At 40.9% G+C, this 17,688-nt stretch overlaps 2 protein-coding genes across 3 annotated transcripts in view; one reads left to right on the top strand and one right to left on the bottom strand.

Annotated features, from left to right (window-relative positions):
- The first annotated feature begins 273 nt into the window (after nt 1-273).
- On the top strand, nt 274-6,981 carry C22H5orf58 (chromosome 22 C5orf58 homolog). 2 transcript variants are annotated; one of them, XR_012063108.1, is made up of 4 exons: nt 274-363; nt 1,369-1,442; nt 2,173-2,266; nt 3,300-3,432. XR_012063108.1 is itself a non-coding variant. In XM_072947251.1 (4 exons), exons 3-4 carry the CDS (start codon nt 2,173-2,175, stop codon nt 6,852-6,854), a joined length of 240 nt encoding a protein of 79 aa, XP_072803352.1. In that variant the 5' UTR covers nt 274-363; nt 1,369-1,442; the 3' UTR covers nt 6,855-6,981. The 2 variants fall into 2 exon arrangements, 1 of the variants encoding a protein (XP_072803352.1); XM_072947251.1 differs by lacking the exon at nt 3,300-3,432 and adding an exon at nt 6,709-6,981.
- Nucleotides 6,982-8,804: 1,823 nt separating this feature from the next.
- Nucleotides 8,805-17,688, bottom strand: part of LCP2 (lymphocyte cytosolic protein 2) — a 45,006-nt gene continuing 36,122 nt past the window's right edge. The window contains exons 17-21 of the mRNA XM_006198994.3: nt 16,881-16,930; nt 13,525-13,619; nt 12,821-12,898; nt 11,115-11,270; nt 8,805-9,539 (exon numbers count right to left, since the gene is read on the bottom strand). Coding sequence (XP_006199056.1) covers nt 9,417-9,539; nt 11,115-11,270; nt 12,821-12,898; nt 13,525-13,619; nt 16,881-16,930 — 502 coding nt within the window. The 3' untranslated portion in view covers nt 8,805-9,416. The remainder of the gene's footprint in view (nt 9,540-11,114; nt 11,271-12,820; nt 12,899-13,524; nt 13,620-16,880; nt 16,931-17,688) is intronic.

The following is a 17,688-nucleotide window of genomic DNA, read 5'->3' as shown; positions in this document are numbered from 1 at the left end:
AATTCAAGCCCACGCAGTTTCAGTACAGAGTCAATCCACACTCAGTACTGTGAAAATCAAACACAAATAAGGGCTATAAAGCACTTAGCACAGTGCCTGGTACAGAGGAGCAAAATCTCAGCTCCTTCCCACCCGTCCTCTCTGCCAACGCGGCAGTATACCAGTCACTTCCAGACTGGCATCCAGAACCTTCTCTGAAGAGGCCTGGCCTGGGACTACAACTCCCAGGGTGCACCAGGCGGAGAAGCTGGCCAATCAGGAAGCCCGGTCTCGCTTCCATAACCGCTCTTCGCCCATAACGGCCAGCACTTTGCGGTTGGCGAGGCGGGTATCGAGAGGGTCGGGGCTGTGGGGCTGGGCAGGGTTAGTCGGTTTTAAATAATCCTCAGTCGGTTTTGGCGTGTGGCGTCGGGGTGAAGGCTGCTGACGTTTCCAGGCTGCCCCGGGCTCCATTTTCAGCCGCCGAGCGGGGCGGGCCGGTTCCTCACGGGCGGCGGCGTCGGTTGGGTGGAGAAGGGCGGTTGGCCGGGCGGCTCCAGGCAGGGCCTGTGGGCACGCGGGGAGCGTTTCGTGTTGTCCTGATGCGGTTTGGGAGCATGAGGACTGTAGACATTTCGATGCTGCCTTCAGCTCCATCTTCAGGCCTGCGGTTGGGTGGGCTCCCGCACCCCGCGGGCCCCAAGACTGGGGCTCCTCACTGGTGTCAGTTGGGCCGAGAAGAGGGGGTTGGCCTTTAGAAGGAAAGCTTGGGAGGTTAAATAAGCTCTCCTCACGGGGAGCGGCTGGCCGCCAGGCCTCCTGCTCTGGGTTAGCGCCCTGGTTGCATTGGTCCCTTCACGCTGTGGTATCCTGGCCCGCCGACCCCGCTGTTCCCTTGCCCCCGAGCCCGGCCTCCGGCTCCCGCGTCCTGCGGAAGCGCTGTTTGACCGGCGTTCCCGTTCTCTTAGGGGTGCCCGATGAGCTCCCTGGGGAAGGCTTGCCCAGCTCTGGCCGCGCTCTGGCCCTGTGGGGTCCGGCTGCCACTTTGACCTCTGCCCTCACCTACCTAGGGCCACTTGGGGGCCCTGGGTAACCCCTCAAGAGTGGGGAGGGTCATTTCTCCATCCATTCAGTTGCTACTTTCCTCTTGGTTTTTAATTTAATTTTTAAATTCATTTCTTATTTTTAAAGGTTTTTTTAATTGCACCATCCCCACCCCACCTCCTTTATTTTTTATCATCTTTCTCTCCCCTCAAACCTGGATCTTTTGCTTTGCCATACCCAGGTAAGATAGCTGCCACTTCGTTTTCAGTGCCTGGGGGCTTGTAAGTGGACGCAAAGTGTATCTTATTCATTGTCTGGAAATCAGACAATTTATTTCCTTTACAGTGACTCTGAAGCGAGTGAAATAGGATACATTTCTCCGACTCAGGGAGAGGCAGAGGCAAGGAATTGATTTCAAGGTTAGTTTGTTTTCACTATTTTGGACAGGCAGCCTGACGCGTAACTGCCCACCTTCCTCATTGTTGTAGCTGGGTATTTTTTCAGGTTGAATGGGTAAAGTTAATTGCTAGTGAATCACCTGGGAACCTCTCTATACATTTATATCTGACACAATTGGTTAAATATATGTACTGTGTGTATAACATAGTAATGTGAATTTACACATTTCAGCTAAATTAAAATGTGTGTTGCCCTAACTCTCAAAGCTAAAGTAGAAGTGGTCATGTTGCCAGTCAAAGAATTATAACTGAATCTTGTTTTAAGCTTGACTGTGTACTTAAAGGAATCACGTACAGACCCTGTCATTCAAGTGTAAGTTAGAAAAAGATGCTGACTTACGTAAACAAAATTAGAGAAGATCTTATGTGAGATTGCTGAATTGTAAGATAGTTTATAAATGCTGAGGCTTTCTGTAAAGGGGACACCTGCATTTCCATTGTAAGGGCTCCGTCTTGTGGATATGGTTTGATTAAAGAAGAAAGCTCATCCTAGGAATTCCAGTTAGAGATGTTTTCGGTAGGAAGAATATTAGCAAGTGGATGCCTTCCTATGTTAGAATTCCAACCGTTTATAGAAGGTATAATTTCACAAATATGTGAGTTCTGAAATAACAACTTTTCCTTTTATAAATACTGAAAATTTAAGTATTTTAAATTTTATATTTTGTTTTTGTTTCTCTTTTAAAATCAGATGTATAATAATAATAATACTGAACATAAGCTAAATGTGGAAGCCATGATTAAAAACATTAACACAATTTCTTTGGAGTTAAAGAAAATGAAAGGTAAGTATGGAATCCCTAAATTAAAATATTTGCAGGTTATTGTTTTAAAATACAGAGTAGAGTCAATTTGTGCTGCTACTGGGGTGGAACTGATTTTCCCCACAAATCAAGATTTCTCTTACTTCTTAAGAAATGTTCATACTATAATATAAACTAGATCTCTAAAGATGTATTATGTTGGAGCAGTGACCTGGAAGTTAGCAGACTTGAATTTTCATCCCTGACACTATAAAAAGCTTATGATACCTAAGTAACTTCTCTAAATTTACTCCCCTTCTTTCCCTTCAGCAAACTATTGCACAACAGTGTCACAATCTGCAAAATTCAGTATCTTTATCCATTAATCCTTACTAAATCCATAAAGTTCCTTCTAAATCAAAACTTAAAAATTTGTTTGATTATGTGAATTGATGGTTCTAGTACGATTAGACCTTATGGGTCATGATGTTTAGTCACTCACCTCACAGACATATTCTGCACTCTTATCCCAGGCATGTAAAATTTCCATGATTGACTATTTCTAGGCATAATCTGTTCTTGACAAAATATTTCCTATGTTGGGAAACTCTTCATCTCACCAGTCAGTCTGTTCTATCTTAGACAGTTTCTCTTCATGGATTAGCTGAAATCTGTTTCCCTTTTCCTTTCACTCATTGGTCCTATTTCTTATCCATCAAAACCGCTGCATATGTAGTTGTTATTCTTATCACAACTCTTGATATTTGAAGACAGCCTTTGTGTCAGTTATGAGACCTTCAGCTACAAGTAACAACATACCAACCTAACATAGCTTAGATGATGAAGAATAAGATCTAAGGTTTAGCATCCCTCAGGTTAATTCAGAGTTTAAGGACTTCACCAGATACTTGGTTCTTATCATTTTTCTGCTTTGTTATATTCACTCGTTTATCACTTCTCATAGTCATTACCTGCAGACATGACCATGTACAGACACTGTCTCTGCCTGTGTCTCGTTATATAAGCCTTTCCCCAGATCCCTCCAGCACATTCCCCCTTTCCTTTCCTTGGCCAGAGTTCCACCACATGCAGATGTCTGCAGCAGCCACCACCAAGGGGAATGGGACTGCCAAGACCAGTCTGGACCAGTCAGCACTTACTCCTGGAGCTGGGGAGAAGACCACTTCAGATGCAATCAAGTTGTGCCCCAAGGAAGAAGGGAGTGACTGTTAGGCACTAAATAGTGAGTGCCTGTTACGCTTGTTCTGTGTTCTCCCAAGGGTAGCATTACCCAGACTTCAATCTGGGAATGCTGCTGTCTCAAGAGATGTTAATAGAGGGTGTACAGAGAAAACGGAGTCCGTGTATTAATGGTCAGATAAGTTTGGGAAGGGCTTTAATGCTCCTTAATCCTCTCACAGATTCACAGTACATATTAACAAAAGTTCTAAGGAATCTGATAGAAGGGACTCAGGTTAGCTTTGTTTAATTCACCATCTCTCAGAACCAACCTCAGCACTTCAGCAAGGACTGTCTTTCTAAAATGTAAGACCTCTTGAGATCAGGCCCCTGCCTACCTCTTCAGTCTGCTACCTCATTCTTTATTCCCTGCGTGTTCTGTGCTCCAGCTGTACTGAACTATCTGCATATCTACACATTTGCTCTTTTTTTTCTGTCTGTGCCTTAACACATGCATCTCCTCCTGAAATGCCCACTGTTGAACCCCCACCTCCACTTCACCAGGTTAAGTGCTACTTATTAGTCATGGTTACTTACACTAGGAAACTTTTTTTAAGCCAGTATGTTATCTGTTCTACCTTTTCATATCACCTATCACACTGTACTGTAATTGCATTTTACTTACTTTTCCTATCCCTGCTCGTCTGTAAGCTCCTTAAGGGCATTCCTGGCACTTAACACAATGCCTTTATATGATAGGTTCTTGGAAAATATTTATTAAATGAATAACTGGTTCTGGATGCTTGCACTCATTTAAAACAAACAGCTTTAGATTCCTCTCAAATTTGATCATCTGACTGTTCTAGTTTGGGGATTATTCTTTCATGAAGTGAATTAGAATAGATATGATCAGTGTGTTTCTGAAAAGTTGTGGGGTAGGGTAGGCAGTGAGGCTACAGGAGACTTGTAGAGCTGGACTAGGAAGGTAGACTCCTGGCAGATGCGGAAGATTAAATGAACACTCTGTTTACCTCCACTTTTACCCCCAAATAAGAATGTCAATAACTAGCACCTATAGTATTTACCATGATCCAGATACTCTTCCAAGAGTTCTACATAAATGGGCTCAATCGTCATAACAATTTTATGAGGTAGGAGATATCACATTGGCATTTACAGATACGGAAACAGGTACAGAGAGGTTAACTGACTTTCCTAAGGTTTCACAGCTAGTCACGGGCAGACCTGAGATTTAAATCTGAAGTCCCACAAGTTGAGGGAAAGAGTAGTACTGAAATAATTAAGACAGGGTTTACGTAACGAGTTATAAGTCTCCCAGCTTGCTTTCTTGGCTACAAAACAGTAGCAGCTAGATTTATACCCTCAAGCTCTCAGGAATTCGTATCAGCATAAGAGAAAAGACCTAAAGATACTGATAATAGAGGTTTCTCCAACAAAATACCCAACCAGATCAGCCCACAATATTGAGTACCATGGGCAAAGAACTTCAGTTGTCTTTTTAGTACCGTAGTCTTAAATAGGAGCAGACAACTATGGAAAACAGATATTTGAGGCAAGCATCTAATATGAAAAGCAGAGACAAAACCAATAAATAGATTCAATTAACGAAGAAACAGATTATGAAGAGAGACAAAAACTCCAAGAAACTATCATTAATACCCACAGAGAAGTAAGAGTCTGTGTTTATGAAGAAGGAACAGGATCCTCTAAAAAATACTTAGGGAACAAAATTAAAGTATGATCATAGAAATAAACTCTAGAGAAAGATTTAAAGATAAAATGAAGAAAATCCCCTTGAGTGTAGAATGAAAAAGTAGATGGAAAGTTTTAGGGGGAAAAAGTTCCAAGATTAGTCTTACGTCCAACACCCAGTGAATAGGAGTGTCAGGAAGAACGAACATAGTGCATGGGAAGGGGTCCATTAAAGACATCATCTGAGGCATTTTTCCAGAGCTGAAGGATATGGCTTTTTTATAACAGAAGAGCCCAACACAATAAATGAAAATAGACCCGTACCAAAATACAGCCCTGTGAAGTATCAGCACACTGGCAAGACAAAAAGATTCTTGGATCTTCTACAGAGAAGCAGAGAGTAAGAATTAGATTTGTGTGAAATGTCTCAGTAGAAACACTGGCAGCTAAAAGAAAGGACACCTTTGGAAATCTGAAGAAACAAGATGTCCGGCCTGGATTTCTACAGCCAGTCAATCTATTAGCGTTAGTGTAGAGAGAGAAGTTTCCAGACGTGTACATTTTCCCCCTTCTCAGAAAGTTCCTAGGTTGTATTCCAGCAAACAAGGGAGTAGACCAACAAGAGAGGGACATGATGTTCTGGAAGAAGGCGCTCCACACGAGGAGGGGGTGAAAGGGAGCCCTAGGATGATGGCGAAGGGAGTTCCCAGGATGTGCGCGGTCTTAGCTGTCCGTCCAGACCAGAGCGGATGAGAAGACCAGGAGAGGAGAGGTTCAATAATAGAAGTGAAGGCTTTGTTTACTGAGAGGAGATTTATCCAGCTGTAGAAATGTGAGATAGATTCATGATAATTAAGCAATGAAAAAAGGAAACCCCAGGTTACTAACTGGGGTTGGGTGGTACCTTACAGAAAGGGAAATGTCATGCAAGAGTCAGCTGTAAAGAATATATAATAAAAGAATTTAAACATGAACTATTGAGCTAGGAAAAGTTGTACTGAACTACACTGGGGGAGTGGGGGTGAGTGAAAAGAGCTATGTCTTAATCTTCTGTGGTCAGAAGCAGATAGATCATGCCTAAAATTGAAACAGTATGCATTTCATTCAGAGAGATGGAGGGTAAATACTGTTCCCCCCCCAAAACAAAACAAACAAAAACTCAACACAGAAAAAACCATAAAAGCAACAACAAAAAAATGAGTTCCAAAAAAGGTAAAAGTGGTTGCCTCTGGGAGATAGAACAGCTATTTTTTGTAACATACCTTATTTGATTTTTTATACTATGTGCATGTGTAACAGATACAAGTAGTAATTAAAAATGTATATGTCAAATTTGCATAAATCAAATCTCAATTTAGTAAGATAGCTAACAATTTGAGCCAAAGAGCCCTTATGGTAAGTTTTATGTCATGCTTATCTTGTAGTACATAAATTTGACTTTAAGTCAAAATGGGGCACATCTAAATTGTGGTTTGATGAATAATCACTAAAAGAAAACTAAACTAACAATTAGGAAATAGCTACTTAAAGTAATAGTTGCCTCTGACATATGTGCTGCAATATAGTATTTTCTGTTACCTTGTTTTACACAGAGCTCTCCCAGTTACGGCTTTGTGACCTTACCCTACATTTCAGTCGTCCTATGAAGACAGATGACTTAAAGGACGCAGAAAGAGACAGCCCCCTCTCTGAAGAGTCTAAGACGTCAGATGTATCCCTTGCTTCTAACAGTTTTTAAATCTGACTTTTATTTGTTGTGGATTTGTAACTTTTATTTTTGAATTAACTCCTATCTAGGAGAATTGAGTTTACTCATATATTTAATATAATAAAAAAATAAAAATATGTTGAGTTATAAATAATCATTTCATGTTCTTGAAGGCTGTTTTTTTCTTGTTTTAGTGTTTCGACGAATGGCTACCTTATGTCATTAATGGCAAGAGTATGACACAGGAAAATGGCCACGGGGCACTGCTTAGTCTTTACCCTATGCTTGAATTTGGCTTAGGGTGAAGGAGAGCTACTAAATTGTAAATGTATGGTATGAGTTTATATTAATCAGATCTCTCCTGGTAGCAAGTGCCAAAAGCGACTCAAGCTAGCTGAAGCATTTATTGGGTCTTGTGACTTGGAAGTTCCCCGTTGGGGTACATTTTAGGGCCTTGGCTAATTCTGGTTCTATCCTGATTCTGTTTCTGTGCACTGGCCTCATCCTGTCCTATTAAAAGGGTGGTTTCCTCCATATGAGAGGTAGAAGGGGGTCGATGTATGGCAGCAGGCAACTCCAGGTGTACAGCATTACCTTTTGGGGGCCCCAGAGAAAGAGAGATCCTCTGTTTCAGTCAACCTTTATGTTTAACATTCTGGAGAAGGATCCTGGTTGGCCCAGCTTTGATTAAGATGCTTATCCCCAGGCAGGGTCCTGAGCAACTGTGCTTGGTGAGGTTGGGGTCATACACCAGGTCTGTGGCCGAAGGAGAGGCCCCACGAAAGGAACAGAGTTGCCATGGCCTGAAGAAGGCGAGAAAGAATGCCAGTCATGGAAACGTCAGGTACTCAACACTGATTGTACTGATTGCAGTGGAACAGCTTTTAGTTTTAGGATACTTTTATTTCTGTCCTTTTCCACCAAAGGAAACTTAAACTTTTGTTTACCTTGTGAACATAATTCACTACCAAATAGTTGCTTTGAGATCTATCATTTGCTCCATTTTAGATGTTTTTTAACAAAGTGTAGAATACCGTGAAGCAAGATTCAAGGTCAGCTCACTCCACAGCAGAGCCTGCAGCGTTTTCTGTCATTACCCAGCACCTAGCTCAGGGTTTCACCCAGAATAGGCACTGAAACGCTTGTTGAATATCCTGTTGAATAAACATGTAAACGAGTGCAAGGTTTTCAGCTTCAGAATTCCTGATTCTAGATCCTAAACTGAGAACTTCTGATTTGTAAGGATGAAGTTTTGTGAAACATTTTTATCATTATTGGTTAAGTCTCCACATAGTTGTTACCTTAGCAAATCATTTGTTTTAATTAGATGACTTCCAAGATCCCTTTCAGTGTTCTATTAGCTCATGAAAATGAAAATGCAAGATACTCTTTGTGACTCAGAAAATTATTATCATAGGTTAAACAGAGAAGCCAGAAAGTTTTGTTGTTACTAAGAGCTGTGGAATAACAACCAGGGCCCCTGGGAAGGGAAAGGGAAAACTTAACTGAATGCAAGGTTTTTGTTTTGTGAAATGACTAGTACTTCTTGTTAAGTGAGATATGTAAGTTGAAGGAAAGAAGTGAATTGCTTTGAAGGATTTATAGAGCCTTTTGAGGAAAGATGAAGAGAAGGGCTTCATGACAGCTGTCAGTGATGAGGGATAAATATAGAAGAAAAGTATTTAATTGGAAAGTCTGATCAAATTTTTCTGTGTATACATGCATTGATCTTTCATCTTCCCATGAAGACTTTGGTAAAATCTACATCATTTGACGATGCTTTTGGAGTTGGATGGGGTGGAGGAGGTGAGATGCGGGTGTCGGATATGATGAACTTAAACCCGGGTGTACTGGACACCAAAGCATCATCTCTAAATTTAAAACGTTTTCTTTTTGTATTTATAGCTTATGTTTGCTTTAAAACAGAAACATAATAGTATGAACTAAATAGTCAATAATACTGTTTTAGAAACCCAAAAGTAAAGCAAAAGGCAAATTAATTTTAATTCCAAGAAGTTATCCCAACATACATTTTATCTTTTTCATAAAAAAATACATAAAAATCCCCCCAGCAAAAAATACCAAATAGGAAAGGAAATATTTTTGAAGCTCCTTAAACTGAGAAACTGAATTTTAGTAATTTTCAAATTACTCATATAAAACTGATGATTGCCTTTGACTGACATAAGATTGGCTCTATAAAAGATCATTTTTATGTGTTCCCCAAAACTATCACCATATCAGTGTTTCTAAACTTGCCCCAAATTATTTCTGTAGCTGTGCAAACTAATGTACTTGGAAATGGGTATTCAAAAATACCCATCTTTTTAAAATGAATTGTTACAGTGCATTACTAGACTTCAAGTGTGAACATTATTATTCATGCACTTTACAGACATTGAAGAAGAATAAATAAATTATGGGATACTTGACAGTCTTCATTTCAAACACCTTTTTAAGCGAAGGGAGAAAACCCTTGTGTTCATGTTGAGGGGTCAATTCAGTCGTAAGTGTCTGACGGTTCTCCAAGATTGACTGATCTTCCTATGCTGGCGACAGGCAGGAGGAAGGCTCGTTTGCTTGGCTGACTTGCTAGGGATAACCTGCAGAATAGGTCAGCGTGCACTGGTATCTGGAGCCTCGGTTTTTCCCATCAATGAGCAGAAGTGGCATTTTCCTGAAGTAGTCGATAATATCTGACACAGACAGAAAGTCCTGAAAGATTCAGAACAGGGAGATAAATCAGCATCAGAATGGGTAGCATGAATTTCACTGTCAGTTTTTTAAAATCTATGTAATATCCTACCTCTTGAAGTATGAAGATTATAAGGAAAAAAACATGTAAAATTTGGCAAATATTTTAATGATTTCTGCTATAAAACTTTGAAAAAATAACTCCTCACCAACATTGAGCAAACCATGGATTAAAGACAAATATATGTGTGTGTGTGTGTGTATATATATATTTTTAATTTCATATGGGGGTTATATACATGTACTGCAATCTAATTATGATAGCCTTATCTTAGGATCGTTCTATTTGTCTGTGGTTTGGTTTTGGTTTTTGTATCCCCCTTCACTCTAAGCCACAAATAATAGGAGGTGTAAGGAATCAGGAGGTCAGACAGCATCCCTGGTGTCTAAGATGATACTGTAACATGGCATAATAGTTCCTTCATGATCTCTGCTGTGTCCCCACTGCCACCTCCACACTCACAAGAGCTCTGTAGCCAAGTCTTTGCATCCATTACCCAAATCACCCTATCCCTGATGGCCAGACTGGGAGCCCCCATCCATCCATCTAGATATGGGTCGGAAGTCACCTAGGTACCCCAGACAGAGTTATGCACTTCGTGCATGACAGATCTGCTCACTGCCTCCCTCCAGGGCAACAGCAGTGAGTGGTTTGTATTTGTGTTTCCACACGAGACCAAGAGAAATCCTGGAGGATAGACATGGCCACTTCTGTAGGCCCTATGCAGCTCCACCCACGCGGCACCAGCGATTCAGACATTCGGCCAAATCGTGTGTTTTCTTCTACCTGTTCACATTATCATAACTTGAAAATATTTGGAGTAAAGTTGAAGTTATGCCTGAGTTGTTTCTCATTCTAGAAATGTCTGAGTCAGCTGATCTTCCTCCTAGAACTTTAAACTTAAAGAACATGCTTGGGGCAGTAAATTTAGTTGTAGTTTCCTTTGCAATAAAGCAGCCCTGAAAGGTTTCCTTCACACCAGCGCTGATTACTACCCAGAAAGTGACTAGCGTACACCTTGGCAAAAGAGAGGAAAGTGTTTTCAACAATTTGGCCACCTTCATTGGCCAAACCTCCATTTTTAGAAAGAAATGACCCAAGTATCTAAATAATTAGCACAAAAATTCTATTTTTCCCCTTTTTCCAGATGTCTGCTTAAGATACAGCCTTATAAACACACTGTAATCATACATTAAAATTATGTGACAGAGATGAATGATAGAAGGGACTTGCCTTTGACATCATCTAACTGGATTTTTAAAAATTTACATATGAGCATACATTTTTTAAAGTTACAAAGTGATTTTAGACTATTTGGAATAAAATATATGAGGAAAAACTCTGTGGCAGAGGTAGATACTGTTAATATTTTACTTCCTTCCAGTAAATGAAGGGTTTCACTAATGTGACTTAACTCTAAAGTTGCCCTGCAGTATGGACCCCCAAAGAATGCTACAGCAAGCTTCCATGTAGGTAGGTATGCAGAGAGGCATAAATAGAGAATTAGGGGAAATTTTACAACTAGAAGTCCTTACCTCTTTCCCTCGGAGTCCAGTTCCCAGCAAGTAAACTTGGCTTTCCTCCTGATAACGGATCTGGATGTTGTAAACTTTATCTTTGTACAACACCATGAGGACGTATGGATTGGTTATTGTTTTTTTAGAGCTGTCTCTAACCAGAAAAGTGCCATCCTAGAAGGATAAATTCTTGTTATTATGGGAGAGGCAAAAATCAATACTTTCGTTGCCTGTTAAGAGCAGCAGACAAGCCTTAAGGGATCTGGAAACCTACCAGTTGACAATTCAGTGAACATTTAGTTCCCCAACAACTTCAGTCCCATGTGTTGTGGATTTCTTGGTTGTCAAGAAAGAGGCAGCAGAGATTATATCAGAGAAATTTCTAAATTTCAAAGAAACCTCTTTGCAGTCTCTTGATGAAAAAGGAATCTCTTTTTCAGTAATAAAACAAATAGGTGGTTGAGTGGATAAAGGGCGAACAAAATAAGGACTTTATTGATTAACTAAAGATACGTCTTCCCACTCCTGAGAGCTAACTCCCTAGCCCTTTCTTTTGAGAGCCAAAGTTATAAAACAGCCAAATGCCTAAGAAATTTACCAGTTTTAAAACCTCACGGTATCCAGATGCTGTGTCTCATCATCCTACACCTGAACAAAACCCAGTGTGGACCATCTGTGTCCTTATCACCCTTTTTTCCTGAAATTTACCAAAATAATGTTGTGATTTGTCCTGTACTTTAAAATTTCATTCCATAAACTATTGCTACATAATAGTCATACAGTAAAGATCTAATATTAAAATAGAATGAATTAGGAAGGACCCATTTAAACTACTCTGTCCTCTGTGTATTGAATCGGGATGGTTTTAAAAAGCCAACAGTTGGCAAAAAAATAAATGGCTTTCCTTTTTTCTTTTTATTTCAAGTTGGTTGAGTAAATTCTAGTCAGAACATCTCTGATGAACAAATACACCTGTGGACAAGTGATTCAGGGCCCTGGCTTCACTTTGGAATTTCAAGTTTTGAAGACTTCCGGAGTCCACACAGCACCCCTGATTAATTAAATCAGAATCTCTCCAGGTGAGACCAGAATCCGAATTTTTTTAAGGCTCCCCAAGTGATTTAAATGTGGAATCAAGCTTGAAAACTACTACTGTAGCCTCGAGAAGTGTAAGATATGAAAGATGAAAGCTTTCTACTTTCCTGCCTCTGATACATTGATTTAAGGTTAATGTTCAGCACCAGGAAATAGGAAGTCCCATTTAAGACCTTTATTATAAAAAGACAGCTAGAAATTTCTAGGGAAAAGGACAAAAAGTTGCTGTTGTCTCTCTCAATATGGGTCCTTTCACATCAATATGGATGGCGACTGTGTATTAAGAGGAAGATGGGCTGGTAAGATGTTGGAAATTTGGGGGAAAGAGAGTCTCCTTTTGAAGCTATTTGATTCCTGTGAAAAGATGGACTCTTTCTGTTGATAAAAAATCTAAAATTCTGCCAGCCAAATGACTACCTTAATTTAGATTTTTTTCCCCAGAGTCATAGGAATCATTGATATGGATGCTGGTCGGTGGGACGCTGGCACTAATTGGTCCCCTCGGTATCACAGCATGACCAGCACCTAACAGAATTTCTAACCCATAATTGGTGCTCAGTAGAAGTCAGTTCCCTTTTTTTCTTCCATTAATATTTATAAGTACTTAAAAATAAATTTTAGCACAGTACCTGGTTTATTCTTCTAAGAGCAGCTTCTGCCTCTGGTCGGGTAATATAAGAAACATACCACTCTTGACGTAATGAATTCTGAAAATGTAAATTTTTAAAAACAGAATAAATGCTGCAGTTACACATGTAAGTGAAAAGCAAAACCTTCAAGTAATCATTCCCATGAATAACCACCTCAATTCCATGAGGTTTGAAACATTTGTTTTCTTAAGTTGAATATAGAATCATTCAGGTGAGGCTAAATAGAAGATATTTTGTGTGAACTGCTTTTTATCATGAAGTTGGCTGCAAAGATAGCTGTGAATAAGCATTCCACTTATAACGGAGCCTCTAATCAGGAAAGATAGAGATGTAATGATTTCTCCAGTTTAGTACAGTGATATATTTAATGAAAAAAACTGGGTGAACGAGAAGTTAAGTGACTTATGCAATGTCATATGCTAAGAAACAGATGAAAAATAGGATTCTTCTTCTCATTGTTTAATGCAAAACACACATTTGCCATTGGAAGAGTCTGAAAAACACCAAGGAAAAAGAATGTATTATTTTTCATCTGAATCTTCTCCTTAATTTTTTTCACTAAAATTTTCCACTAAAAAAATTAAGGCTAAATAGAAGATAGAAGTACAAGAGAGTATTCAGTGGGAGCTTCTGAAGATTCATTTGCTGGGGAAAAAATAAAATACAAACATATGCTTTATTACCTCTTCTTCCCCAGGGGATGATGGCCGAGGTTTGCTTGGAACTGGCAAGGAAAAGTTTCTGCCTTCAGCTCTGGGAGGTGGTCTGTTGCTAGAGCCTTCAAAAGTATAGCATTTTGAAAGTTAATTTACTTTAAGCAATTTTTCACTTCTGTCATAACACATCCCCCCTCCCCCCAAATGGTTCTGCAATTGTTCCCAGCAATTAACATTTCAAGACACCACAGCTTGAAAAATAATTTTTACTTGTTCAAAACCACAAGGGTTGCTCAGGCATTATTCTGTAGCCAGGCCAGTGAAATTCTGAGACACTACCACACATCTGAGGGATTGCTTACTTGTGCACGTGACATGTAAAGTGACTAGATCCACTGGTGAAAAGGTCACGTGGTTCTAATGTGATCATCAAAAGCAATGTTCAAGAGACAAATCTTTCACAGACTCCAGCACACCCAGAATGGATTCCTTACCGCTCATGTGGTAACAATACGGTAATAAAATAATTACGTTCTCATTGTTTTCACAAAAAGAAGCGTATGTTACCCAAGACAAGGTGAAATTACCTTGAGAATATCGTTAGCTTTTAGAAACAGTTTGCCACCTGCTCTTATGAACCAGATTTTCTAACGGAGGTAAAGCAGTTCAACTCCCATAAAGGTTCCACCACCTGTCTGATCAATCAGGAAGTCTGTGTTGGGTCCTGTAAATCACCCAGCACTTGAGTGCCTCACCTTCGGTAAGCTTTTTTTCCTTGTTGACAGTTCCCTGAAACATGTTTCCTAATTTCAGGAAAGGTTTGATTGTGTTGAGGTGTAATTGCCAAGGCTGTCTTCTGTGTGCCAGAACAGCTGCCAAAGCCTGGGAAGTCCTGTGTGTTGAGTGTTCTCTTAATAATTCATCCACCATTCATTTGTTCATTCAGCAAATACTTATTCTGCACTACCCTTTCAGGCCCTGAGTAGCACCTGCAAATGCTCCCTTTCGTCCTCACAGCAACCCTACAGAGAGAGATTATCTTCTTTTTGAATATGAGGAAACAAAGACTCAGAGTCTAAATAAATCATATGCTCTTAGTGGCAGGGCCAGGACTTGAACCTGTGGTTCCCAAACATTACTGTACATAAACGAGAATCCCAGGGGGACCCCGGATCACCCAGGCTCAGGAATCTGCATTTAACAAGCACCCCAGGTGGTTCTTCACCTGGGCTGTTCCTCCATCTGCAATACACTGAAGTGGTAAACCGTCTGCCCCCCATGCCACTGAGGGAGGAGAGTTACTTGGGAAGGGCCAGAGTCTTCCCAGCCATGTCACCAGGATTATCTGAGATGAGATTCCCTGTCTCTAAATAAGCAGATCAAGCTGGCCTGAGCTGCTGATCTTTCTTCTGAAGGCTCCCAGAGCCTTAACAGCCCTTCCCCATGCCTACCTTTGCAGTCCAGCACAGCAGGCACTTTTATAATGTTTGTGGATTGAATCTAGCCATATGGGAAAGTCATGTGACCAATGCCTATGTTATATGACTGTGTTAGAGCTGAGGAATTTTCTTCCTGCTTCTGCATCCGCAGGCCAGCACTGTAAAGTCACTTTTCATGACAGACAATAATTTTCATGGAAGTCACCCACCACCCTTATTACCTAGATCCTCAAGAGATGTGAGACAGATGTTTTGGACAATACAAAGCACATCCTTTATCTTCCTGACCATCAAGCAGCCAGTGGGCTAGACTGAGGGCCAGGACCAGGGGTCCTAGCACTCTTAGGAGAAAAGCGGTCAGTTTTGATTAAGGTAGCGCAGTATGCCCGCTGTATTCCAGGTCTGCGTCCTCAGATTCAACCAACCTCAGACTGAATCTGCGAATGCGGACCCTGTGTGTGTGGAGGGCATACTGCGCTACGCCACTTTATATAAAGGGCTTGAGCATCCTCGGATTTTGGCATTTGCGAGGATTGTGCAACCAATCCCCCCATATGGAAGGATGACTATATTCCAAAAAAGAATTAACTATTTATATTAGTAACCCCCATCACCAGCCCATAAAAGCAGGGGTCTGTGGCATACCTTGGGAGATATTGTTATAAGTGAAGTGTCTGAGGCTCAGATGCCTGCAGGGTCCAGGCAAGGAACACAAGGTGGGTGCACAGAACACAGTAAACATTGAAAAATTGAGGTGTGTGGGGAGAACTGTGGAAGCCATGTAGTGAATATGGACACTATATCCTCACATGCTTAGGAAACATTGAAAACTTAGTGGATTTCATTGGGGTTAGTGGTAGGATCTCACACATGTATGGGCTGATGTATCCAACTGAATAGAATGGATGTGTTCCTGAAAAAAAGATCTACTTTTGAGTTATAATTTAAACTTATACCAAAGTATTTTTCTGTTTATAACACACACTGGTGTTCTTTCATGTGCTGCAAAAAAAAAAAAAGTTCAATTTTTTCTCACAAGATTTTTTTAAAATTTTAAGTCAACCTTTAAAAATCAGGTAATTCCACATTAAAAGCCATATTTCTAGTTTTTCTTGGGAAAGAAATCAGATGATCTGATAAAACTAGGTAAGTTTCCTGGCATTAAAAAAAAAAACTATTTACTACAGTTGGGTGACTTTTCACAGTCACTTGAAACTCAGTCATTCATCAAAACTTTTTAAAGTGCCTACCATGTGCCAGTCACTCGCAAGCCTTTAAGGATAAAAAATAAACACAGTCTAGTCCTACCTTGCAGACTTTTGCTTCTACTCAGAGTGGACCAGCAAGAATCACACGAGAACTTGCTAGAAATGCAGAATCGCAGGTCCCACCCAAGACCCACTGCATTAGAAGCTGCATGTTAACACGTTCCCAGGTGACTTCTATGCATATTAAAGTTGAGAACACTCCCAGCAAACACTTATCGTGGACACCCAGAGGAGGTATGATTGAAAACTCAGGTCCTCAGCCAGCCTTAAGGGTATCAGAATCTCGAGGGTTGGGGCCTCTTAACCTATATTTTAAGCGCGCTCCCCAACTAACAACTCAAGGTCAGAGTCATTATTCAAACCGAACCTACAGAGAAGCACCATCCTTAGCGCTATATAAAAACAGCAAGGAGGAAAGGCTCTATATGGGAAGGTAAAAGCCAAGCCCACCTTCCTAAGGAAGTGTGTGTGTGTGTGTGTGTGTGTGTTTCTACGTGGAATCCTGTCACTCCAACAGCCCTTGACACACCGCAGAAACTGAGTTAAGTACTGAACGAGGAAGTCAACTGCTTTCAGCAAACAACAAGACCTTTGCCAAGAGGCTTTGGGACAGGTTGGCAGTGCAGTCATGAAGGCGCGTTGGCTGGGACAGGTCACTAGAGCCCAGGGTACAAACCTTGAGAGAAGTATGGCGGCAGGGAGGCGCTGTGCTGGAAACTGCTGTTACTGTGGGGAGAGGAAAAGAACGAACTTTAAGTAGGGTTGGATATAGGTGTGGTGGGTGGTGGGGGAGAGCTGGGCCTAGGTCAATGCTGCTTCCTTTGTTATTGCTCCCCACCCCTCCCTGAAACCACGGGCCCAGGGCAAAGAACTTGCTGGACATACTTCACTACTGTCCCAAGATGGACCATCCCGACGGTTAACAAGCTTCACAAGCCACAAAACAAGAGAAACCAAACAATTATGTAAAGGACTCTAAAAGTTACTTTTAAAAGTCGACTGCAGTTTGAGGACCTTGAGTTTGGAGTGTCGACTGAAATAAACGCACAACCTAAATGTTGAGTTATAGTTTTTTGGGTGGACAATTCTGAGGACTCAGCCTCTCAGATGGCTCTGAGGGACTGCTCCGAAGAGGTGGGGGAGGAGCTAGGAGATATAGGAGCTTTACAACAGAGACCAGGTAGTTGGAACATCAAAAGATCATTTGCTAACTAAAGAAAACCAGGCTTCTCAAGTTAAACAATTTAGCACTTTTCTATGTATGGGAGGAAGCAAACATCTGGGCTCATTGAATTCATTCCTTTGACAAGCACCTAGCTATCTAGGGCCAGTATCCTGTCCTTTCTTATTCTGAGTCCCCTCAGGGTGCGCCATTGTGAGTGGCTGCAGAGGCCAGGCTGCAGGCTTGTCTTCACTGGGGGGTGGCGGCAGCCGCTGATGACTTGATGGCTTCAGGATTCTTTGTTTACTGGTATGGTATGCAG

This window comes from Vicugna pacos, chromosome 22 (assembly GCF_048564905.1).
Source record: "Vicugna pacos chromosome 22, VicPac4, whole genome shotgun sequence".
NCBI classification, from domain to species: Eukaryota; Metazoa; Chordata; class Mammalia; order Artiodactyla; family Camelidae; genus Vicugna; species Vicugna pacos.
This window is presented reverse-complemented; position numbering and strand designations above follow the sequence as displayed.

Bases quoted from the DNA above. Each gene is read 5' to 3' on its own strand.
- C22H5orf58 (XM_072947251.1), top strand. From the start codon at position 2,173: ATGTATAATAATAATAATACTGAACATAAGCTAAATGTGGAAGCCATG. The intron at 2,267-6,708 runs GTAAGTATGGAA...TGTTTTACACAG, and splicing joins GGAGTTAAAGAAAATGAAAG to AGCTCTCCCAGTTACGGCTT.